Source organism: Oncorhynchus kisutch, linkage group LG2, assembly GCF_002021735.2.
Source record: "Oncorhynchus kisutch isolate 150728-3 linkage group LG2, Okis_V2, whole genome shotgun sequence".
In the NCBI taxonomy this organism is placed as follows: Eukaryota; Metazoa; Chordata; class Actinopteri; order Salmoniformes; family Salmonidae; genus Oncorhynchus; species Oncorhynchus kisutch.
Window position 1 is genome coordinate 53,666,397 of NC_034175.2, and position 26,478 is coordinate 53,692,874.

At 42.5% G+C, this 26,478-nt stretch overlaps 1 protein-coding gene across 4 annotated transcripts; it reads left to right on the forward strand.

Annotated features, from left to right (window-relative positions):
- On the forward strand, nucleotides 1-26,478 carry ikzf2 (IKAROS family zinc finger 2). 4 transcript variants are annotated; one of them, XM_020457678.2, is made up of 8 exons: nucleotides 1-322; nucleotides 3,232-3,278; nucleotides 7,975-8,082; nucleotides 13,674-13,862; nucleotides 15,201-15,368; nucleotides 20,530-20,667; nucleotides 20,992-21,123; nucleotides 22,211-26,478. In XM_020457678.2, the coding sequence occupies exons 2-8, from the start codon at nucleotides 3,245-3,247 to the stop codon at nucleotides 23,029-23,031; spliced, it is 1,590 nt and encodes a 529-aa protein (XP_020313267.1). In that variant the 5' UTR covers nucleotides 1-322; nucleotides 3,232-3,244; the 3' UTR covers nucleotides 23,032-26,478. The 4 variants fall into 4 exon arrangements, with proteins under 4 accessions (XP_020313267.1, XP_031653392.1, XP_031653399.1 ...); XM_020457671.2 differs by lacking the exon at nucleotides 1-322 and adding an exon at nucleotides 787-1,270; XM_031797532.1 differs by lacking the exon at nucleotides 7,975-8,082.

The following is a 26,478-nucleotide window of genomic DNA, read 5'->3' on the forward strand; positions in this document are numbered from 1 at the left end:
AGTATCGGCGGATTAACTGTTGCTGCCTGCACCACTACTGTAATATATTACAGTGTGATCCAAGAAAGATATTCCAATGGGTGAAATGTGTAGGCTAGTCCTAATTTCCGAGCATAGGTGATTGGATTATTCAATCTCCTGCGTTTATAAAGTAAAGAAAGAAAGAAAACCAATGCAACTCAGTGATGATATTTAGCCTACAAGGATAACGGTTACTCTGCTATAATGACATATGCCCGTGGATAAACGCTCAACATCCGACCATTGATTCATCCAGACAATGCGATGCGTGCTGCTGTCTCCACGACATCCAGCGAGACAGGTGGGTCTAACGTAAGAAAGCCAGACGGCTCGCGACTCAACCGTGATCCGATACCTGTTGATGCAGGAGTGGGGGGTTCCAGAAGTCTCTATGACACCATTCGAAATGGTTTTTTTTCCCCAAACAGCAATGCCAAAAGAGACACTCTATCATCTTATGTAACCTTTTTGAATTAGGCTGAATGGGCACTATAGTTGATGAGACGTTCTGTCTCTACTGAAATGTATTTCCAGCTGCACCTGTGAATATTTTGACAGGTTAGTATGAGACAGCATGTTATCTGGCATATCTCTCAGGGACTGCCTACTCACTCACTCTTGATTTCATCCAATACATTTTGAATATTCTACGTATGCTTTTCTGATTCTTTAGCCCCCCTCGGTTTAAAATAGGCGTCTCCTTACTCCTTGTTCTATGGCTAATTCCTTAGGAACCGGTGGATCCAGTTCTAACCCCTCGTTCTTTATTTAATTTAGTCTAAAAACAAGTTGAGTCTTCGACCTTATTGCTGATGTAGTAAAAACAACATCCAGCGATACACAGTCTATAAATGTTGACGTGTCCATATTTAGGCTTATGAAGGTGTACTTCATAGAACACTGTAGGATACAGGGAAGGTGTGTGCGGGGGTCACGTTTGAGGTGGAAAAGTTGACGGTTTAGTTCGGCACAGAGGAAGTAACCACCAAAGCTACTTATTGAGGAGTGCGCTGCTCTGTTCCTAAACTTTATTCAGGTTGTATGCGGGACAGGACAGTGTTATACTCAACTGAAGTTTTTTGGGAGGGCATCCCACTTTTTTTGGAGGAGAGTTTCCCTTCATTTTTTTGTTTGTTATTGTCTATCAAAAACATATTAGGCTACTGAGCATTTGCATTTGAATTTTAAGAGGTGCAGCTTCCGCTGACGAAGATCACTGATTATCACTTGAACAGGGGAGACACAAAAGGTAATGTCCAATCAAACATTTTGTCAATTTATCAAGTTACACGCATCCTACACATTATAATGCACTGAAAACGATTAGGCTACCATCCTTACAAGACAACGTTATGTAACTTTGTAATACGTTTATAATAAATTTTCATAATTGTTTTATCTGGACGCAATATATCAACTTCGACGATGCTCCTTCTGCGTACTGTTTAGGAGCGATTGATAGATACATTAACAGTATATCCCATTTGATTGCTCATGTCATACAATATCAGGGGACGGCCGATTGTGTCAATCTAATGCCTTGATTCATATCATATAAATGAGAGAGAAAAATCTAGCCATATAGTTTTGCTTAAACTGAAGGGAGATCGTTGGCTGTCAGTTAGCCTACACACGTGCACGGCGGAGCGTTTGTAGAGACAGGTGTCCACCACCGAGGCGCGGAAAGCTGGTCAAAATACTTCTTATGGGCTTTCCGTTTATTGCAAATGAAACACTTCTAATTTCAATTGTCAAAAATATAAAGGTAAAGTATATTGATTGAATTAATCAAATAACTTAGGTTGCTTATCACTAAAATAACTGTTTTGTATTTCTTTATTTGAATAGCCTAGTCTACCCATGTATGACTGAATATAAATTCGAGAGGAAATCCTCTTAAAAATATAAACATATCACGGCTCTTAGTCTTATGTATGAATCGTTTGCATTGTAGGCTAATAGATATCCAAATGATTGAAGAGTCAATTATTAGGGAAAATCTAAGTGCATGCAATTATTTATTGACTGATTATGAATATGTCTTGAGAGATTTTTATTGTATTGTATGTAGAAAGAAGTGGTAATCATTTACAAGACATTTGCCAAAATGTTGACATCTGTATTCTAGTTCCTAGTAGAAAATGTTTTGCTTGGTCTGTCCTCAAGATTGGGATTCTGTTTTTTGTTTTTTTACTGAACTATGAGGGCTTAGCCCCCTTGTGGGTTATACTATGAGGACAAACTCCTCTTGTGGGTCATACTATGAAGCTGTACTCCTCTTGTGGGTCATAATTATCTTGTGCATCAAACATCAATACTACACAATTTCATCTGAACCACCAACAGATAATACATGTCTACAACATTTCCGTTGATACTGATAGCAGACATTAGGTTGGCCAGTGGGGGTTTGTTTGCACCTCACTACTGTTCTCTCAGACACATTTATTTTTAGCTTAAGGCCTTTGTTAGAGGACGTGAAACTACTAGAACTGCAATGTGTGTTCTCACTCCATGTACATGTATAGCCCATATTATCGTTTTAGCTGAATATATGTGTTACTTCTCTAACAGTGCAACTTTCAATGAGCCACTTCATTCAATTCAAAGGCTATATTTTACAACCCACCAGCCCTTCAGCAGCTTTTTGGGAAGTTGAACAATAGAGTTTTATGTTGCGAGACAATAAACTGGGTGTGTGAACTTTTCGGCTTCAGCTTTATTTGAACACTGTATCATTTTTATACATCATATAATTGCATCAGTAATAATAAGTTTCATGTATTTTCACTCAACCTTTATTGTAATATATTAGTGAAATATCTCAAATTAATCATTGCCTTTTTCAAAATCAAAATATCCTCTAATTTGGCTATTTTAGCATTTATAAATATTTATTATCATTCATAATGGCTTGTTAATTAAATGTATTATGAAGTGTTGCCTAAACGTACAATGATCACGTAAAAAACAAATCACTCCAACCAAACAGTATAATATGGCTAATTTCATAAGGATTTAGAAGAGGTTTGGAAGAGTGTGCCCACTGGGCACAGATGTCAAATCTACATCTATTCCAAGTTGGTTCAACTTAATTGAATTGAAATGATGTGGAAACAAAGTTGATTCCACCTCTGTGTGCCCAGTGAGTAAGCATCGTGGTTCAGCTCAGGTGCTCTTCTAATTTATTGTTTCTTTTGATACCCAAAGCTCTCCACCAACTATGGAAACAGAAGCAACTGATGGATATTCTGCAAGTAAGTCAACTCTTCAATCACTCTCTAACCTGAAGCCTCCTGACCTATTCTGATTCTTAAAACTTTTGAAAAGTTGTGTTAGCGAGATCCTGTTCCACATTGCAGATGCTGAATGTGTCTCTCAATTGTCATTTTATGCTTTTATACAAGCTGGTCTTTCTAATCAAGTTTGTAGCGTATCCGTCCGTATCCATAGAAATGGTACATTTTTAATTGTTCTGGTTTCCTGAAGAGAGGCCTACAGGGATACTGGGCAGATGGACCAGGTGTAGGAGCAGGGGCGGACAGTCCTGCTAGGAGAAGGATGTATCCCCTCTCCTCTCCCACCCTCCTTCTCCTTCACAAGCCACATGTGTTCTGATCCTGTAAAACGATCCTGCCAACTTCACTCTCCTAGAGATGTCTTATCATCAGTAGGGTGGTTCTGTACCAGGAACACAGTGGTACTTCCCTCCTCTTTACATTCCCCTTCACAGATTCCCACTGATAGAACATACTGACAATCTGGAGTTTGACAACTCCTTCTTGTGTTTATTGGTAATAGGTTTGGGATGAGTGGTCAAAAACATGAACGTTATAGTGTGAAGGAAAAAAGTTGGATGAAGTAGGATATAGTGACTTCTGCTTTCATTCACATCGCTGATACACATCTATTTTGGTTAATGTTGGAAGTATACTGCCATATGTCCACTAACATGTTCATAGGCAAGTTGGTGAATGAGATCTCTCACAGTCTAGAGGGAAGGTCCGGAGGTTGAGAGTTTGACAGGAAAAACCAGATCCTTGCTCCAGCCTGTGTGTTTCCAACAAGCCACAACATAGTTAATCTGTCATCCGGGGGGAGAAATCCTGCACAGTTCCAACCCTTGATCGTTCTTACTTTGTGTCATTCCTATTTCTTTGGCTCATTATAGTCCTCCCACTCAGAAAATATGGCATTTTTATAACCAGCCAACCACTTGTTGCTGATAGTTTACCACATGTTCTCAATCTCACTTCATGAGACAACCTGCAGTAAACTAACATGTCTGATAAGATAAATCATATACTCAGTAGCCTATATCATGATTTCTTGTTCTCTCTTTGTCATTTTCATACATTTTATTTTCCTTTTGGCAACGCCAACACATGGAACAATCCATATCTGATGCGTTACATACATTGTCTTCTTCCAGTGAAGCCTCCACTGTCTATACAAGTCATCTGGGCCATGGTGTGGTGGTAAATACAGTATTGAGTCAGCTAACAAGTGGTGTGAATCAAAGCTCTGATTCTGACTTAGCAGACTGTGTGTGTGTGCGTGTGTGTGTGTGTGCTGTTGGCCCCAGTCACTGATGTGGCCATACTCTGCCTCCTCAACCTGGCCCACGGGTTCCAGCATGCATCACTTTGGGGGCAGCGAGCTGCAATTTTAACTATTGTATGAGGAATGGCAGATGATAAACAAGTGAGTGTGTTTGAGTGAACACATATGACTGTATCAAACCATTACAATACATTCGAGTCATTTAGCAGACGCTCCTATCCAGAGCAACTTACAGTTAGTGCATTCATCTTATGATAGCTAGGTGGGACAACCACATATCACAGTCATAGTAAGTACATTTTTTGTCAATAATGTAGATATCTGCCTCCCGAGTCACGCAGTGGTGTAAGGAACTGCATCGTTGTGCTTTAGTCGTCACTACAGAACCGGGATCGTGACCGGGAGACCCATGAGGCGGGGCACAATTGGCCCAGCATTGTCCGGGTTAGGGGAGGGTTTGGCCGGCCGTGATTTCCTTGTTCCATCACACTCTAGGGACTTCTTGTGGCGGGCCGGGTGCCTGCAAACTGACTTTGGTCGCCAGTTGGACAATGTTTCCTCCGACACATTGGGTGCAGCTGGCTTCCGGGTTAAGGCAGCAGTGTGTCAAGAAGCAGTGCGGCTTGTCAGGGTCGTGGTTTGGCTGACGCATGGCTCTCGACCTTCATCTCTCCCGAGTCCGTAGGGGAGTTGCAGCGATGGGACAAGACTGTAACTAGCAATTGGACATCACAAAATTGGGGAGAAAAGGGGGTAAAAGTACGCACAAAAAAACCATTTCAGAGCTAAGTGAGTGTTAGTTCACTAAATACTTTATTTATTAGTATTATTTATTTAAGTATTTTTGGTGGGGGAGGTGTGAGGAAGGGGTGCGATGGGGGGTGCTGTGGGATTATTTAAGATACTCTTTGAAGATGTAGGGTTTCAGAAGTTTTCAGAAGAAGGGCAGGGTATCTGATGTCCTTGGGGTCCCAAGACAGAGAAAAGTTTGGACTGGACTGTTGGAGTTGCCCTCCCTTGAGCAGAGCCTGAAGGTATGGAGTGGCAGTTCATCTTGCTGCTCCATAGGCAAGTACCATGGTATTGTAGTAAACGTGAGCTTTTTTTATGTTTGCAGAGAACGACAGGGTGTAGTCCAGGGTCATGCCAAGGTTCTTTGCACTCTGGAAGAGGGACAGCGTAGAGTTGTCAACCGCGATGGCAAGGTCGTGGAGAGGGCAGGCCTTCCCCAGGAGGAAGATCAGTTCCGTCTTGTTGAGATTGCGATTGAGGTGGTGCAGAGATGCTTATCACCACCTGGATGTCAGAAGGGGAAGGAGAAAATAAGTTGAGTGCCATCCGCATAGCAATGATAGGAGAGAACATGTGAGGATATGACGGAGCCAAGTGACTTAGTTTATAGAGAGAAGAGGAGAGGGCTTGGAAGCGAGCCCTGGGGGACACCAGTAGTGAGAGTAGAGAGTAGTGAGAGATACAGATCCTCTCCACATCACCTGGTAGGAGTAGACTGCCAAGGATCTGATGGTTCACGGTTTCGAAGGCAGCGGATACATCTAGGAAACTGAGAACAGAGGAGAGAGATTCAGCTTTGGCTGTGTGGAGAGCCTCCGTGACAGAGAAGATCAGTTTTGGTTGAGTGACCCGTCTTGAAGACTGACTGGTTAGGGTTAAGAAGATCGTTCTGAGAGCGATAGGGAGAGAGTTGGTCAGAGACAGCACGCTCAAGTGTTTTGGAAAGAAAATAAAGAAGTAATACCAGTCTGTAGTTTTTGACGATAGAGGGATCAAGTGTTGGTTTCTTGAGGAGGGGTGCGACAGTGGTCAAGGATGTGTTGATGAGGGAAGTGAGGAATGGGAGAAGGTTTCCAGAGATTGTCTGGATAAGGGAGGAGGGAATAGGATCAAGCGGGCAGGTTGTTGGGTGGCCTGACCTCACTAGTAACTGGATTTCATCTGTGAGAGGGGAGAGAGAGGGGAGAAAGAGGTCAAAGCGTAGGGTAGTTCTGTGCGACCAGTGGACTCAATAAGCTGAGTGAATGAAGAGCGGATGTCGTCAATCTTCTTTTTAAAGTGGTTGACAAAGTTGTCCACAGAGAGGAAGGAGGGAGGGGGAGGATTAAGGAGGGAGGAGAAGGTGTAAAAGACTTTAATAGGGTTAGCAAGCTCGTCTTTGAAACCAGTTTCAGCTAAATGCCTTTAAGGGTTTCAGTAATAATTACAAGTACATAAAACATATGAACATCAACATTCAGGTGCTACGAGTACACACCACCTTTGAGACACACTGAGCCTTTACCTGACCTGAGAGGCCCTACAGAGCTGCTAGGCAGCCGTCATGGCATCAACACTTAGCACAGTAATGGAAAATCCTTCATAACAAATCTGGGCCACCCCTATCTCTACAACAGACACCACTGCCATTGGATAGCCACCCATCAGTCACCTGAGATTTCATCCAACCCCAGCGTGGCTTGCAATCGGAGACCAGACCCAGGGATTGTGTCATCATGGTCATGGACCACAACTCCCAGTGTGTCTCACTCAGCAGCAGCCAATCACAACAATGTAACACCACATAAAATACAAGCATTTTATTTTAGCTTCCATGAGAGAAGCTTTGGCGAAGATTTACTGTTAGACTGTTATTTTCAGGTACTTTCCTGTAAACCTATATTAACTAAATACTCCCAGGTGCTAGCTGGTACAGTGTTGTCTATGCTGTGGTCTGGCTCCTGTGGGATTTGACACCTGGGTCAGTGGGGGTGCTGTGGTGTTGCTGCTGCTGCTGCTGTATTGTCTGAGAGGCTGTGCTGGGGCCAGGCTGTAACGGGATAAGGGATTGTACAGCTCTCCTTCTGAGTGGACAGGACAGGACAGGACACACAGCTATAGCTATCCCATAGCACTGCCTGTGTCAGGGAGGGTGCTGACAGGCCGCAATCTGATCTGATCTGTATGGAGAGGACACGAGGCTGACAGAAAAAGTAGCCAGCAGACAGCAGCCATACCACCTTGCACTCTGGTACTGTACTGGCTAGCACCTAGAAGCTAAGCAAGTGCTGGGTCTGGTTGGCAGATCATCCACAGAAAATCTGTTTGCTACTGAAAGTGGTTCAGAATGATTTCCTGTTATGAATTAGACGTGTGAAATACAGCATTAAATTATCCCCTGGCTAAGTATCTCCGGGTATCATCAGACATTTTTACACTTTTTTTTTAGATGGTGGGATTCCTACAATTGACACCTCTCAAAGCATTTATGTGAGGATGCCATGACATTTGGATAGATGAAGTTTGTATGTACAGTATGTACTGTATCTGTATGCTGTTCAGTGCAGTGCAATGCTGCACAATGCGACGTTCCCAGCTCTCTTGTTGTCTGTCACCCAGGTAATGGAGACTGCTCTCCCAGGAAGACAGAGAACTCTAGAATGTTGGTGGACCTGTCGGCAAACACACCCAATGCACAGCAGCCCCAGGGTCCTTATTCACCGACTGGTGAGTGGATACACACACACGCACACACACACACACACACACACACACACACACACACACACACACACACACACACACACACACACACACACACACACACACACACACACACACACACACACACGCACACACTAACACACACACACACGTCAAGAAACAGTTTATTTTCTTTTCATCAGAAATGTATGTGTTATCTGAAGGGTCTTGCGTAGTTCCCTTCCCTTAAATTAACAGAAATAGGAAGAGCTGAGACATGGTGCCATTCTTCTCATTGTCTTCAGACATGTCACCATGAGGTGGCTGAACCAGAAAAGGGAAGTTGTTTCCCACAGCATCCCCCAGTATTAGTAGCCTGGTCCTAGATCTGTGTCAGAGGGAGAGAGACTCTCACAGATACAGCTTGTGTCATCCCGACCCAGAGGTTGCCTAACACCACTACGCCATGACACCTCTGTTGTAACACAACACTGAAATTAATCAGTTGTGTCAGTGTGTACAAAACTACAAAACATGTTTGCCTATACACCTGTGTTTAGAATCAAGCTATTCATATGGTATAGCATTTAAAATTATTTTTTCATTTACTTCAGCAAAATACCTCTACAGTTCCACTAGCAAAATACCTTATGGGTGGCTCTTCTTGATCTTCTTGATCTCTGACCCTTGAGTAATGTAAACTACGAGGTGTTCAATACACAGCCAGGTATGGGACAGGTATCCTTACTCAGATTAGCTTATGATAGCACTTTTCACTTAGCTTGGATACCTACTGTAGTTTCTCCTCCTTGGTAACATGACCCGTCATGCTTCGGGAGTTTCTTTATATTTTATTTATCTGGGTTCTATAAAATGCTGTTGTCGCAGCAACCATCTCAAGTTCAGCCAGCTTCGACAGAGAGTGGCGAGCTCTTCATCTGTATACCCCACCTACAATACCCCTAGATCTGCTAGATCTGTGTTGCCAGGATACAGCTCTGGAGGATAAATTCAATGTCATGCTGTTAGTAAAAGAGGAGCTCTTTCAGTTCACACAAGGCTAAGAGATAAAAGGGTAAATATTGCTTAAGAAAATACTGCCATGTTGTTACAGAGATTGCCATGTCATTGCTGACAATAGCAGGACTCCAGAATTCTATTTGGTCTGTGTTGGAAGATAGATGGAAGTTGTCAGTCATATCACCTCAGTGGAGTGGGTAGTGTGACTTAGTGTCAACCCTATAACAGTCACCATTACTTAGTGTCAACCCTTATAGTAATCCCCATGACTTAGTGTCAACCCTATAACAGTCACCATTACTTAGTGTCAACCCTTATAGTAATCCCCATGACTTAGTGTCAACCCTATAACAGTCACCATTACTTAGTGTCAACCCTTATAGTAATCCCCATGATTTAGTGTCAACCCTATAGTAATCCCCATGACTTAGTGTCAACCCTATAGCAATCCCCATGACTTAGTGTCAACCCTATAGCAATCCCCATGACTTAGTGTCAACCCTATAGCAATCCCCATGACTTAGTGTCAACCCTATAGCAATCCCCATGACTTAGTGTCAACCCTATAGCAATCCCCATGACTAGGTGTCAACCCTATAGCAATCCCCATGACTTAGTGTCAATCCTATAGCAATCACCATGACTTAGTGTCAACCCTATAGCAATCCCCATGACTTAGTGTCAACCCTATAGCAATCACCATAGTAAATGTTGTTGTCAACCCTATAGCAATCACCATGACTTAGTGTCAACCCTATATCAATCCCCATGACTTAGTGTCAACCCTATAGCAATCCCCATGACTTAGTGTCAACCCTATAGCAATCACCATGACTTAGTGTCAACCCTATAGCAATCCCCATGACTTAGTGTCAACCCTATAGCAATCACTATGACTTAGTGTCAACCCTATAGCAATCACCATGACTTAATGTCAACCCTTTAGCAATCACCATGACTTAGTGTCAACCCTATATTAATAAACCTGACTTAGTGTCAACCCTATAGCAATCCCCATGACTTAGTGTCAACCCTATAGCAATCACCATAGTAAATGTTGTTGTCAACCCTATAGCAATCACCATGACTTAGTGTCAACCCTATATCAATCCCCATGACTTAGTGTCAACCCTATAGCAATCACCATGACTTAGTGTCAATCCTATAGCAATCCCCATGACTAAGTGTCAACCCTATAGCAATCCCCATGACTTAGTGTCAACCCTATAGCAATCACCATGACTTAGTGTCAACCCTATAGCAATCCCCATGACTTAGTGTCAACCCTATAGCAATCACTATGACTTAGTGTCAACCCTATAGCAATCACCATGACTTAATGTCAACCCTTTAGCAATCACCATGACTTAGTGTCAACCCTATATTAATAAACCTGACTTAGTGTCAACTCTATAGCAATCACCATGACTTAGTGTCAACCCTATAGCAATCACCATAGTAAATGTTGTTGTCAACCCTATAGCAATCAGCATGACTTAGTGTCAACCCTATAGCAATCACCATGACTTAGTGTCAACCCTATAGCAATCACCATGACTTAGTGTCAACCCTATAACAATCACCATGACTTAGTGTCAACCCTATAGCAATCACCATGACTTAGTGTCAACTCTATAGCAATCACCATGACTTAGTGTCAACCCTATAGCAATCACCATAGTAAATGTTGTTGTCAACCCTATAGCAATCAGCATGACTTAGTGTCAACCCTATAGCAATCACCATGACCTAGTGTCAACCCTATAGCAATCACCATAGTAAAAGTTGTTGTCAACCCTATAGCAATCACCATGACTTAGTGTCAACCCTATAGCAATCACCATAGTAAAAGTTGTTGTCAACCCTATAGCAATCACCATAGTAAAAGTTGTTGTCAACCCTAGCTATCGCCACACTCCACTTGAATATAAAATAAATATTGGATGAAATATTGAGTTTGGTCTTATTGCAATTTGCTCATAGAAACGCGTTGAATAACAGATTCATACATGGAAAAACAGGAAAAAAATCGAAAGGAAGTTTGTGTCTGAGAGATATAGGAAATGAACTTATTTATATATATTTTTTAAACATATCCAACAACTTATTTTAGGCACCAACATTTGAACTGGTATCAGGCTACCTTCAGACAAGTCTTGGGAAACTTGTGGGTGTCCTAGAGAAAAACATGTAGGTGTTCGTGAGAGTCTCATCTTTCCATAGAGGGGTCATATTAATGTGTTGCCCAAACTGTTCGGCAAAGGGGCAGGTGCTCCAGCACACCTAGGGCTCCATCTGTGCAAGTGCCTGGTCTAGTATGAAGGAAGACTTCAAGTTTTTTTCGCTAAGCTAGTTAGCATTGGCTCACAAAACAACCTTTAACTTCCTTCATACTGGATGCTAAACATAAACATGGTACTCACGACTTCATCTGACTCTCGGGACGTAGAAACTGTAAGTGGGCTTATTGCCAAAATCCCCTTTAACGGAGCCTAGGAGACTGAAGGGACGGTCAGGGGATGGATTATATGGATGTGAGGTTGGGGTTATTGCTCTGGCTCCTTCCGTACCTACACTATGATTATGGTTTCAGTCACAAATCACAAACAGGCTTGACTGGATGGTTATGATTAACGTCCGTATCAGGTTTTCCTTCAGACTACTGTAGAGGAATGCAAAAAGTCTCCTTCTCACAGTATGATGCCTCTGACTTTGTATGACCTAAAAACGTGTATGTACTGTATATGCTGTATATGAATATGTTGTATATATATGCAGTACAGGAAAACAATGTGTTCTATTGTTCTTATTTCAAATGTGTGTTTCTGTTCTTGTCTAATAGAATTATGTATTTTGTCATACTTTATGTTTTGTGTGGACCCCACGAAAAGTACAGTAGCTGCTGCTTCTGCAACACTTAATGGGGATCCTAATAAAAAAACAAATTCCAAATGTTCAAGATTAAGGTCCCAACGTATATGCTAAGCACTTTTTGGGTAAACTGGTCAAATTCACATAGAAACGTGAGATAGATCTGTCATTTCCATTGAACGTAAGTCTAAGATGCGGTAGATATGTTCTATGTGTGCTGTTTCTATGCGTCCCGTTCTTAAGATTTATTTTTGTGTCTTTTACTTTCAGTTTTATACACCAGCTTTAAACTGCTGAAAATACAATCATTTTGGTTATTGAAAATATACTTCAGATGGTACAACGATTCTCTACACAATAGATTGCTTGTTTTGTGAAACAAACTGAAATTAGGAAAACTATTTGAATTTAAGCAACCAGGAAATGGCGGGACAATTTCTGTATATTGTACCTTCAAAAGTTGTGTGGGAGAGGACGATCTCTAATTATTCTGTGGCTATGTGTGTGTGTCCCTTGTGACTCAAGAGTCAAAAGTTACTAAAGCCAGACTGGAGGAGTATGTATCTGGGCCATATTTAAGTGTCTGTGTGTCAGTCTCCCTATAATGTCGGATGAGGGATACTGAGAGTCTAGTGGCCAACCCAGTAGAGTTGAGGCCTTTGTGCCTTTAGTCAGCCAGAATCCCCCCCCCCCCCTCCATCAAGCCATCCAGCCAGTCTCCCAGTGCCAGTCAAATCGAAACCCACAGGGGCTAAGCACCTCCTCCTCCTCCTCCCCAGGGACCAGGGCTGGGGTCAATTTCAATTAAAGGCAGTCAATTCAGGAAGTGATTTTAAATTTAAATAAAATGGAGTAGAAAAAATATCTTCTACTTCTCAGTTTATTGAGAAGTCATTGAAAATAGATAACATTTTTCTATTCAATTTTGAATTGTTATTTAAGTTTACTTGACTGCCTTCAATTAGAATTGACCCCAGCCTTGCCAAGGACTGAGTGGAACTAGACCATTCTGTTTCTCAGCTCTCCCTCCACAATTCTCTAATGTTCAGACCAAGTCACGTATCGCCCGTCCACTTCTGGGACTAACCCCGTTTTTCTCCACATAACTACTTTACTGTGTACATTCCAGAAGTCTCAGGTTTAAAATAGATAACAGAAATAATTGCGCCCCTGAGTGGCACAGTGGTACAAGGCACTGCATCTCAGTGCTAGAGGTGTCACTACAGACCCTGGTTCGATTCCAGGCTGTATCACACCCAGCCGTGATTGGGAGTCCCATAGGGCAGGGCACAATTGGCACAGCGTCGTCCAGGTTAGGGTTTGGCCGGGGAAGGCCGTCACTGTAAATAAGAATTTGTTCTTAACTGACTTGCCTGGTTAAATACAAAATAATTGCATATAATTAACAATAACTAACCATTTTTTTTGTCAGATTTGATGAGTCCCTGCCTCTAGAGGTTAGCATTAACTTTGGCAATTTATGTTGAGCATCATTATATTACTTATTTCTCCAGGGGAAATAACATGCAGATTTGATGAACATGTTCCAATCAGTGGATGTTTACATTCAAAGAGAAACAAATTTACAAGGTTTAGACTCGTAACCTAGAGCCACTGCACCTCTTACTGGAAGAACGAGGATCATCCACTAAAGCCATGTCATGTGATTGTCATGTGATTGTCTGAAAAACTGTAATTGGATTGGTCATACCTGTCTCTTCCAGAACACACCATCAAACAAGAAGAAGAGACAGAAGATGAAAGGGACAGGAGGACCACAGCTGAGGATATGGGACGAAGTGGGGAAGAGGAATCGGGATTGGAAGAGCCCATAATTGACAGCCCAAACAACCTACAGGATGGGGTCCCTGGGTCAGATGGGTCATGTGACCCAGGAACTCGGCTGCCCAATGGTAAATGTTTCTCTAAAGTTGCTACCCCTTATGTCCCTTTCACAGTATATTGCCCAAACCTAATGTACTTTATATTGAACAACAATGACTCAATACTCTCTAATGTATCTAAGGATTGTCAATGTTTTACCATTAACATCTAGCAAACTGCAAAAAAACATTAGTTATACGTTAGTAAATTATGAATAAATTATATTTCACGTTGTAGCTCCCTATGAGATATGAATTTTACAGACTCAAGCAATTGTACGTCACTCATCCTATGATTTTTTTATTTTATTCTGTGAGTCAGAAATTGTTTCTACGGGTGTGGAGCTAGAGAGCTTTGCTGTTTTGTAGAATACAATAGTTTAGCCTTGGAATGATTTTCATGGATAACATCCCAGGAATCCTCCACAACCTGTTCCCGAGCCCTTAACTGACGCCATTACTGTGCCTTGGTCTTCGCAGATTTAGGATCACATTTCACTTTTCCAAACGTTTGGCCGCAGATCAAGAGATGATCATCGAGACTACTGTAGTTTACTGGTGAACCGGGCAAACTTTTTGCGTAGATACAGACAAACATACTTCCATGGTAAAGCTGGTATTAAAGATGTACAGCACTTTAACACAATGGAAGATTATAAGACACACTGTAAGACTCCTTAAGTCTTAACCATTTACTATCTGAAGAGACTTTGATGGCCACACTAAACCTTATTAACTTATACCAACTTAGTGGTGTTGGTGGTGTTTGTGTATCTGTGTGTAGAACACATACAGCCCTACCGGGCGCCTGGTGAAGGATGAAAACTCACTGTATTTCTACACCTACTTTGTGGTTCGAGAGGGAGCTGTAGAAGAGACCCAGAGCAGAGCTATTAGGGTGGAGATCTAACACCTCATCTCACCACACTCCAGACACTATTACTGTAGTAGCAGTAGGCTGTAGTTCAAATGAATCAATTGTACACAGAATACATCAGGCACCACACGCTAGTGTTTTTCCACCCACTGACAATCCTTCTAGAAATATATTCTCTGCATTATTTGAGATGTTACAATGTTCTCAGCTAAGGCGTGTTGCTTGCCTTTTTACCAATCAAACCACGTTTTACCATCGCAATGTGTTGATTGCTGTTGAGTAGCTGTGAACCTCCATTTCCGTCTTTCTCAAGTTTGTTCGGTCCACTAGCCGAGTGAAAACTCATGACTAGGTGGCTGGTGGTTTGTGGGTATTGTGTGTTGCTTTTCTGGCTATATGTAAAAGGGGGAGTGAGAGATGAGAGCCTGCACTTCCTGTGCCCCTTCAAGTGATAGGTCGTTCCAGTGTAACACTTCCTGTGCCCCTCTCAGGTGATAGGCCGTTCCAGTGTAACCAGTGTGGTGTGTCGTTCACTCAGAAGGGCAATCTGTTGAGACACATCAAACTGCACACGGGGGAGAAGCCCTTCAAATGCCCCTTCTGCAGCTACGCCTGCCGCCGTCGTGACGCACTCACAGGCCACCTACGCACACACTCAGGTCAGCCCCTCTACCTCCTCTCTATTTTTGTTTCTTCCTCTATGTTCTTATCCTCTTCCTCCTTTTTCTCCTTGTCTTCCTATTCTCTTTGTCTTGGGTCCATGCTTCCTTTAACTTTTTTATTACTGTGGATACTCCTTAGTATTAATCCTGGTTTCAATAACTTCTAAAATAGTCGATGCTATATGTTGATGCTATAGAACCGGCCTGTCTCGATGTAACTTAAAGCATGATCTGGTCTGACCTGTGTCTAAGTTTTTGTGACAGATTAGCAACAGACCCACAAATATCTAATCCTGACAGGGTTTCGTATTGTAGGGATTTCCCTAGGGATTTTTGTGCAGACAGACAAGGGCTGTGGTTAGGCACCCAGGACATGCTGTTCCTATAACCTGCTCAGCTCACGTCTCCTCAGAGAGGAACTCTCTCTGTTATCTGTAGAGATACAGTATGGGGAGACCAGAGAAACACTGTAACCCACTTTCCTATCTCTGCGTCATAGGCCTCTGTTTCTGTGTTCTCTCCTGCCTCTTCTTTGAGATCCGGGACAGACGACAGTATAACCTCATCTCTAGTGTTGTCCTCTTTGAAGTACTCACATGTACAGTGCATTCGGAAAGTATTCAGACCCCTTGACCCCTTGACTCTACAAGTTTAGCACACCTGTATTTGGGGAGTTTCTCCCATTCTTCTCTGCAGATCCTCTCAAGCTCTCTCAGGTTGGATGGGGAGTGACACTACACAGCTATTTTCAGGTCTCTCCAGAGTTGTTCGATCGTGTTCAAGTCCAGGCTCTGGCTTGACCACTCAAGAACATTCACAGACTTGTCCCAAAGCCACCCATGCCTTGTCTTGGCTGTGGGCTTAGGGTCAATGTCCTGTTGGAAGTTGAACCTTCTCCCCAGTCTGAGGTCCTGAGTGCTCTGGAGCAGGGTTTCATCAAGGATGTCTCTATACTTTGCTCCGTTCATCTTTCCCTCAATCCTGACTAGTCTCCCAGTCCCTGCCGTTGAAAAACATCACCACAGCATGATGCTGCCACCACCGTGCTTCACTGTAGGGATGGTGCCAGGTTTCTTCCAGATGTGATGCTTGGCATTCAGGCCAAAGAGTTCAATCTTGGTTTCATCAGACCAGAGAATATTGTTTCCCATGGTCTGAGAGTCCTTTAGGTGCTGTTGTGTCTTTTGCGTCATTAAAACTGAAGACTTATCTTTATAAAAAATTCTCTGTAATTATTATTACGTGATTAAACTACTTAATCATGGAACTGTAATTGACTAGGATGTCGGGACACCAAGGAAAATATTCAAATTACAAAGTTATAATTTTCCTAATATAACATTCAGATATTTTAATATCTCATCACTTAGTCTTCTGATTAATGAATGATTCTTTACCTCACGTTAGTCTCATTCCAAACATCGTAAATTGTTTGTTATCTGCACGAACCCAGTCTTCACTATGAGTCATTCATACATCAATTGTCTTAAAATCATTTATTTACTAACTAAGTACTCACAGAAATGCATAACAAACAAGCAAAGTAGATATGGTTACAAAGAAATAATTGGAGAATGTGCCCTAGTGGGCTAAACCGGCATGGCGGCTTGTTAGACAGAGGGGAGTGGGGGTCAGCTGAGGAGACATGACAGAGTTGATAATTATAACAATTGAAATGCTAATCCTTTGCACATGAACGCTCACTCATTCGGGAATAATTGCAATCAATATATATATTTACGCTCTGTGTGTCGTCGGGATCTCTGTTGAAAAGTTTGTTTCTGTTGGAGGGCTTGTCCGCCCTCTCTCTGTCGTGGTTAGAACGGGTGGTTCAGAGTGACATTCATTCATGTCGTTATGAATAGATGTTTCGGTCTTCGCGTCAATGATACTGAATTCCTGGCTGCAGACTAGTAATTAATATCAAAGACTTGTTCTTATTCTGTCGGTATCGATAGTCTAAGAGTTTAATCACATGGTATAGTTCAAAGCTTCAGCAATCTACTTAAACCTTATTTCCTCTATGATAGAGGTACTGGTCTCGTCTCCACCCTTAGCCCTCTCATAATTGAGGTAAGCTCGGTCTGGTGATAGAAAACCCAGGTGGGGGTTTTATTGGGAACATGGAAAAGGGCTGTCTCATGACGCCAGGTCCTGTCTGTGCCCCTGGGGGTGTTCTCATGACGCCAGGTCCTGTCTGTGCCCCTGGGGGTGTTCTCATGACGCCAGGTCCTGTCTGTGCCCCTGGGGGTGTTCTCATGACGCCAGGTCCTGTCTGTGCCCCTGGGGGTGTTCTCATGACACCAGGTCCTGTCTGTGCCCCTGGGGGTGTTCTCATGACGCCAGGTCCTGTCTGTGCCCCTGGGGGTGTTCTCATGACGCCAGGTCCTGTCCGTGCCCCTAGGGGTGTTCTCATGACGCCAGGTCCTGTCTGTGCCCCTGGGGGTGTTCTCATGACGCCAGGTCCTGTCTGTGCCCCTGGGGGTGTTCTCATGACGCCAGGTCCTGTCTGTGCCCCTGGGGGTGTTCTCATGATGCCAGGTCCTGTCTGTGCCCCTGGGGGTGTTCTCATGACGCCAGGTCCTGTCTGTGCCCCTGGGGGTGTTCTCATGACGCCAGGTCCTGTCTGTGCCCCTGGGGGTGTTCTCATGACGCCAGGTCCTGTCTGTGCCCCTGGTGGTGTGCCAATGACTTAGTGAAACTTTAAACAGAAATACAATTCTCTCACATCAACATCATTACATAGCATCTGTCATTTCACAAATAGTATCATCTTTACTCAAAGATTTACTTGTTGTATAAACAGCTTTATGGTAATGAGGCCTTATTGTCTCTCATTTACCATTGCGTTAAGTTTGTTAAAATAGAGTCCTTTGTATCTCTCTCTCTTTTTCTGTCAATGCTTTCAGACACTCTTTCCATGTGTCTTTTTTTTTCTCTTTTGACCTTTTTCTAATTTTCACTTCCTGTTTTGTAAGGCTAAATGAATTCTTTACCCTCCTCCAGTCAATGTAGACGGCACATTTAGGTGTACCGTAGTTCCTTATGCAGTCCTATAGTAGGTAGTAGTGCTGTATGAATCCCCTCAGCCTGCCTATACTACACTACCTGACGGTTGAAAGGAATGTTAGGAACTCTTCTGTGGCGTAGGGAGTTGGTTGGAATGGCGTTCTCTAGATGAAAGGCCTCTTCTCCTTTCTCCTCTCTCTCCCTGCCCCCTGGCACACTGCCAGGAAACAGGTGGAGTGACGAGAGAGGGAGGTTAGGTGTGGGGAGAGAGACAGAGAAACACTGAGAGAGACAGCGACAGGTGAATGCTTTGATGTATTGTGCAATCCGAGGGGCAAGACAAGAGTATACTTTCCCCTGTCAAGACACAGAGTGGCACTACATGGACTGTGTTGTATCTGAACCCCTCCCAAACACATTGTTAAATATGAATATCAAGTTATTCTTTGAATTGCTGTTCAAATATTTGCAAATTGTTCATCCTGAAGATGTTTTAGACGCCTCACTTAGAGTGATGGGCTCACTCACTAATGACATTACATGAGACAACAATACGTTTCTGAGAGAGGTTCCTGTTTCTCACCCAACTGGATGCAGCCGACTGTATCTGAAGGCAGAGAGAGTTAAGGCTATTTGCATGTTCAAGAATATCTGCTGAAAGTGGGATTTTTGTGATACATCCTCCATCTGCAAATGGCTGGAGGTTTTGTATATGAGTAATAGCATAAAATATGTGTGTGGCCTATTCCAATATGAAAGTGTGACTGCCCATCCGGCTGGCTACAGTTAGCTGGTGCTGTGGCCAATATCATTGGAGCAGACAGACAGTTCAGGGTGTTTTTCAATTACACGGACATTGTATTAGGCTACATATGGAGAGACTCATAAGTCAAATAAATTACATGATAATGCCATTGCTAGTATAAAGCTTACTCATGGACCACAGTTTAAAATGCGCTAAACCAATTGGCATTCACAGGCCACAAAATTACACACAAGACAAGTAACCTATACAGTCATTTGATATCAGCTTGAAAAAACGTAAGCCAAACGTTCACATACTCACCAATATTTCCAATCAATTCCCATAGACTTAATGAAATGTTACCTAAGCCTATCTGTGTCTTACTTTCAAAGTACTTGTCAGACTGAAACATGTTATTCCCACAGTAACAGGTCAGGTAGTTTCTAGTAACTGGGGTCACCTCTGGTACGAGAACATTTTCTCATGTGAACGACACCTATTTTGGGCCAGTGTCTGGGCCACTGCTTGGTGTCGTCTGGACAACAGTTCCCCCTTGATGACTCATCCCGAAGACTTTCAGAGCCTTGTTTCTACTACAGAAGACATTGAGTAGTACTTTTCAGTAGTTTCAGACTTTAGTTGCCAGTGAATGAGTGAATGATTGAAGTACAGTTAATAAATGAATGGCGGAAGATTGGAAGGAAGGGAGGACGGAAGGAAGGGAGGAAGGAAGGAAGGGAGGACGGAAGGAAGGGAGGACGGAAGGAAGGGAGGACGGAAGGAAGGGAGGACGGAAGGAAGGGAGGACGGAAGGAAGGGAGGACGGAAGGAAGGGAGGACGGAAGGAAGGATCAATGGATGGATCTTCTCTAGGGGAAAGCTAGAGGAGGTTTTGCACAATCTCACCAGCATAGACTCCATCAGAATGAAACTGGCAGCATGAATCACTCCCCACCTCCAGCTGCTGAGGAGAAACACAGACGTTGTTTAGGTCTGACGTTAGTTATTTTCCTTCTTCTACGGGATCTGTGTCTGTGTACAGCAGCCAATTGAGTTGTGCACCATAGTAGTAGTGATGGGCTCCCGGAAGAGTTGTAGGCTTTACCAGTTGTTCCAGGGCGTATGAAAGGCAAATGTGTGTATTCGAGTATTTTGGTATATCTCGCCTGCCCACACCTTCTCTGTCTGGTTGGCAATGATGGTGTGTGGGATCCCACTAATGGAAAATGATCACTCCATGAGCTCATAGCCCTGCTCTAGTTTCTGTGTTCTGCACGGGTTCTATGTGTTTACTAAAACCTCCTAGAGAGTTCACATAGAATTGCGTTACCGGTCTGTTTATGTGAGTTGATGAATGAATGAAATTAATAGTTGTTTTCCTTTGATGTCATTTCTCTAATTTAGTGGGTAAACCACACAAGTGTGACTACTGTGGGCGGAGCTACAAACAGAGGACATCATTGGAGGAGCATAAAGAGCGCTGCCATAACTACCTTGAGAGTGCTGGCATGGATCCCACCTCCGTCACTGGGCCTTATCCAGGTGAGTGTGAATGTCCTGCTCTGGTACAGAGACCTGCTTTATGGTATCTCTGTTGATGGCATGGACTCAGAAACATTTGCTTTCTCTTTGGAACCTTTTTTACACCTTGCACTTTAACCTTTAATCATTTATAATTTAGGTATGAAGTTAAATTAAAGATAATTTTAGTTTCTCTTCCTCCTTCCTTTTTATGGTTTGTGTGAGAATCCTGTGAACTCTACTTATGTTACTTTTACACACCTGCCAACTACAGTACTACAGTATACCTACAAGCCTTGGTGCAGACCTCTCACACACTCTCATGCTCTGACCCCTGACCCCCAGGTGAGGTCCCTAAAGAGCAGAGGCCCCTGGCTGAGGCCGCTGCCATGGCAACATTAGACCGGCCACCTGTCATTGAGAAACTGCAGAGTAATGTAGGGAAGAGGAAGAGTACCACTCCACAGAAGTTTGTGGGTAAGCATCATTGCATCACTTCCTGTCTGGGAGCACCATAATGTGTTCACCATAAGGATCACTAACTCACAATTATTATTTGTAGCTTAGATAATTATTATTACAAATTACTCATTTGTAATTTTCATAATTATGGTATTAAGGGTATCAGTAGGATATTTATTTAATCCCATTTTGGGATTGAATTTGACCTGTTCTGTTGGATTAAATTCAGTTTACAGTTTTAAATGTTTATTTGTTTTGTTCAGTTCAACATACAGTCACTGCAACAGAATGAGTGTATACATGCAAAAAGGAATTGAATTGCGTGCCTGGGCAGCGGTACATTGAAACATGATACTGTTGTTTTGCATTTAACAGATGACCTTGACTTAATGGCAGAAATGAAGACACTATTCACATACTGCACACTTTAGTTTTATTAATGTAGATTTCACATTTCAGATCAGGTTGTTCCACTCTTAATATTTCTCAATATTTTTCATTTTTACTTATAACATTTTGATAATTTTTTAATACATACATTTGAAAAATATATTCGTTTTGTATTAAGAAACAATTGTTTCGGTGTTGCAAACATTTTGTTGGCATATAACCGCCAATTTTTTGCATATTAGCGCGGAAGACAATGATTTAGTTTGTATTATTTACTGCTCTATTAGATAGAGGAAAAGATCGAGCGAGACACAGAGAGCGGATGACAGAGACGAGGACATGTTTTCACTCTGTGGTTTGTTACACCTGTATCTCTGCAATAGCTCTTATCGAGAGAAGAGCAAAACAGCTCACCGCATCCCTGTTCTGGAGGGGTTAAACAGTGCATTCAGATGGATGGGGCTTTCCACTATTAAACAACACAAGAGAAAATACAATAAGACAAAAACAAGAGAACTTTGTGTTTAGCTTGTTAAAAACTGGAAAGGTTAGACATGCACACAACATTAAGGCACTCTTTCATATTCTATAGAGTTAGAGTTGTATGTATTCGGTACTGTCCAATGGTGTCATTCGACCGGACAGTTTCTCTTACGGGGAGCTTATGCATATGTGAGTTTCATTGTGGTAATATGTAAGCTGTGCTCTGCAGGTGAGAAGATGATGCGTTACAGTTACCCGGAGCTGAGCTTTGAGATGGGTCTGAAGTATGAGAAGGAGGCAGAGCTGATGCAGGCTCACATGATGGACCAGGCTATCAACAACGCCATCTCTTACCTGGGCTCTGACTCCCTGAGACCCCTGGTCCACCATCCCCACCCCCATGGTCCCCACGGTCCACAGCCTTCTCTTTCTATGGCCGAGGTGGTACCCATGGTCAACCCCCTCTTCCACCACGTCTACCCTCTGGGGTCAGGGCTGCGTATGGACCGACCAGGTGGCCGCGACGGCCCACCTCATCCTTCACCTCTGCCCCCTCCTCCCCCTGACTTCCATCCTTCCTCCAACGGGCCCATCGCCCTCTCCAGACCCAAGCAGCACCACCCACAGGGTACCAGAGAGGAAAAAGAGTCTCCTAGCAACAGTGGGCTGGACTCGGCCGACTCTGCCCGGAGCAGCCCACAGGATAGGCTGGGTTACCACTGGAACAACCCCCACCACCGTCCCAGATCCAGCCCAGCATATGGCGGCAGAGAGGAGGGGCGAGGCGTGGCTGAGGTGGCCCAGGGAGTGGCAGCTGAGAGGCCTATAAGTCGGGAAGGGGTGCGTGTGTTTGGGCGAGAGGGGCGGAAGATGAGGGTGTTCCAGTGTGAACACTGCCGCATTCTCTTCCTGGACCACGTCATGTACACCATCCACATGGGTTGTCATGGTTACAGGGACCCGCTGGAGTGCAACATCTGTGGCCACCGCAGCAAGGACCGCTATGAATTCTCATCTCACATCATCCGTGGGGAACACACCTTCAACTAGAGGGGTGGACTGGACAGTAGCCACCACTGGTCCCCGCCCCATCCCACCTCAGGACAGTGATGTTGAACTAACTGTGTGTGGTCAATGCAACCAACTAGGAGAGAGAGAACTAACCAACATTTGCTGCAGCATAATGATACTAGCTATATATCATTCCGAACAAATATATGAAGGTCTGGGCCAAATACACATTTGAATTGTGCAAGGTGTTTTGAAGAATTTGAGGTTGAGATATGTATCTCAAGTGAGGGATTTTTTGGGGGAGTGAAGAAGATCACAAAGAAGTAGTACACCTAGACAGTTTTGTCATGGTGTGTCTCAGATTGTCACAGAGCAGCTAATACTGTGAGTAGTTCTATTATAGTTTATCCCTGTTCCTTTCTTTCTGAATAATGTACTGTTGGACTTGTTCGTTGCCACATAGACTGCCATGTAAGGTCTCAACTTATCAAGGGGGCTTTCCCTGACCCCACCAACTGAACCATACTTTAGAATATAATATTCTTTCTTGCAACAGACTGTATATCTTCTCTGTCTTTCTAACTGCTAACTGCACAGGCGTGTTGTCACACTAGCCACATTAAAGAATTACATTTTCTGCAGAGGGAAAGAGAGTAGTGAGAGAGAAAGAGAGAGGGCGAGAAAGAAAAGGAGAGAGACAAAAAAAATGAGAAATATGGAAGAAAGTGAGGGAGAGGGAGAAAGAGATGAGAGAGAGACACAGAGAGAGAGCTAGACAGAGTGTGTGTGAGAGAGAGAGACAGAGAGAGAGAGAGAGAGCGAGACAGAGAGTGTGTGTGAGAGAGAGAGAGAGAGAGAGAGAGAGAGAGTGTGTGTGTGAGAGAGAGAGAGAGAGAGAGATAGCGAGAAACAGAGATGGAGACGGAGAAACTTACTCATGATTTACCTTTTCAGACATTGTCTACAGATTTGTTATTGTTTCGTTCATTACCCTAGCTAAATATCTGCTTTCTGTGGAACAGTTCCTGTAACCTTCTCAGTTTCACAGAACTTCACAGAGGAAAGGAAAAGCACTGCACTGCAACCCGCCTCCTCCCTGAACCTGTTCTTTATCTAGCAGACTGATGCCTTGACGGATGGGGAGGACGGGAAGGGATTCCCTGTTTTGAAGCCAGGCCCTGTTATGATGGTTCAATAGTAACTTCAAATCTCCAGCTCGCAAGTTGCCTTTAACCCACTCATGTGTCTTATAGTAGACAGGCTGCTTTCTGCAAGCGCCATGTCAGTGCTTGCGCTCTACTCCTGGGTTGGGATCAATGCCATTTCAATTCAGTCAATAAAAACAAATCTATGAGGAAAATTGGAATTTGGATTTTCAGTTTATTTCTTACATTGATAGAATTGGAATGGCATTGATACCAACCCTGCTGTATATTGCATGTGAATGTGATGTGGAAAAGATTGTGCCCAGTACAATTAAGCTGATGCACTGGTACTGTTTAGTAGATAGATAGCAGTGTGGTTTAGTTTTTTTAGAAGTATAATGCCAGTGAAGGGTGATGGTATGTATGTGGATCAAATAAAAGAATCTATGTGCACTTGGACAAATGCTTAAGACAATGTACATGTTGCTCTGTTGATAACAAATATTTTGCTGGCAAAATATGTAATGTCGCTGTTGTTCTCTTTATTATGCAGTATATACCATGTTTTGAATTGCCACAGTCTTTTGTCCTGATGGTCTTTGGCCATAGGAATGGCCCTATGTGTATATGGCCAGGCTCAGTTCACTGTTCACTTCAAACTTCTTCACTCCTTCTGTATGTTATGTGGTACGGTATGTAACCTCCCCAATCAAAGTGGCAGCTTATTTCTCTTTATATTTCAAAACCCATACTGTACAGCTTATTGTTACTGTAAAGTATTGGCAATGGTATTTGTTTACATCTTTTAGCTATTGTAGTAGCTATTACATGCATTCTGCATTCCCTCAGTGCATTATTCTTTTTAAATGAAAGCCCCTGTTTTGTATTTACTCACACCTTTATCTTTGACCATTCATATTTCTATAGATGTTCTGATGCAGTATAGTTGTCTTCAATCTTCTGTATGTCCGCCTATTGTTTTACTAAACAAATCCAGAATCATTACTATTCTTTATGAAGCAAGCATGGATGCTAACAAATAGTTTTAGAATATTTGAAAAACATATGTCAGCCCACCTGTAGCAAAGTGCACACTATTGCTTTACTATCTGTTATGAAATAATTGCCGTAGCGGCATTATATGTTTTACTTGTCATTGTAGATCATCTTACTGTATTCTGATTTGTCCCATGTGTACATCAATTGAGGGAGACAATGTGAGCACCAAGATTAGATTTTTTAATAATTTACTACGTAACAAAAAGTCAGACTACCGCACCGGGAAGAAAAATAATGGATTATTGTCTGTGAAAGTGAGATCGATATTGTACAGTTACATTTTATTTTTCAGATTGTTTTACTACAGATGTAGGATCTTAAATTGTTCACCCTGTTGCAAGAGAACTTTCCTGAAATGCATTTGAGGTTTAAAAAGGCTTCTGAAGTTAGTCATTTCCACTTCGAAATTTCAGACTTGTTTTTCCCTTTTCCATTTAATTATGCTCCACATAATAATTCACATTTCCTGTTGCTGCAGGATTATTTTCCTGCTTTAGCAAACTGGCTCAAATTAAGATCCTACATCTATATGTGTGTATGTAAAGGCCTTAGCTCATAAAGTGCTTTCCCACTGTGCACAGGCGTCAATTCAACATCTATTCCACGTTGATTGATTGAAATGACGTGGAAACGACGTTGATTCATCCAGTGTGTGCCCAGTGGGTTGTTGTTGGAGCTGTATGATCCGTCTTACCTCTGTAAGTACTGTACAACCTTGTTAAAGACTGATAAATATCACGTTGAAGCATTGTGTGTAAATATATCTGGAGGCTACAACCTATATATGAATTTATATGAGCTTAGATGAACACAAAGAAGAAGTGATCTTATTGACAGACTCCACACTCTTGGAAGAAGAGCATACTTGAAGCGGAATTAGTGACACTCTCGATTGTGGTGCATTTTATATGTACTAAAAACTGCACTGGATTTCAATGTAAAATTGGAATTGTTTTGTAAAAATTATGTTTTTTATTATTATTATATAACAAGTGCTAATGAACAATACTGGTAAAAGAGAGGGTTGCTGTGTACTTTTGTATACATGGTATGAATGGTGAATATTCTGGCATTATATTAAAATGGGTTCGTAATGTGCACAGATACGCACTGATGTTGAAATTATTATCATGTGGGGGTCTCAGGTATTTGTATTCTATGTACTTCTATACACTGTTGTATTTCTTCCAGTACATCTTGGAATACATCATTTCTTTATCAACAAAATCTCAAAATCATAATTTGGGGTATTAAAATAAAAAATGTAATTGTATCACAATCA

Bases quoted from the DNA above. Each gene is read 5' to 3' on its own strand.
- ikzf2 (XM_020457678.2), top strand. From the start codon at position 3,245: ATGGAAACAGAAGCAACTGATGGATATTCTGCAA. The intron at 8,083-13,673 runs GTGAGTGGATAC...TGTCTCTTCCAG, and splicing joins GGGTCCTTATTCACCGACTG to AACACACCATCAAACAAGAA. The intron at 13,863-15,200 runs GTAAATGTTTCT...TGCCCCTCTCAG, and splicing joins AGGAACTCGGCTGCCCAATG to GTGATAGGCCGTTCCAGTGT.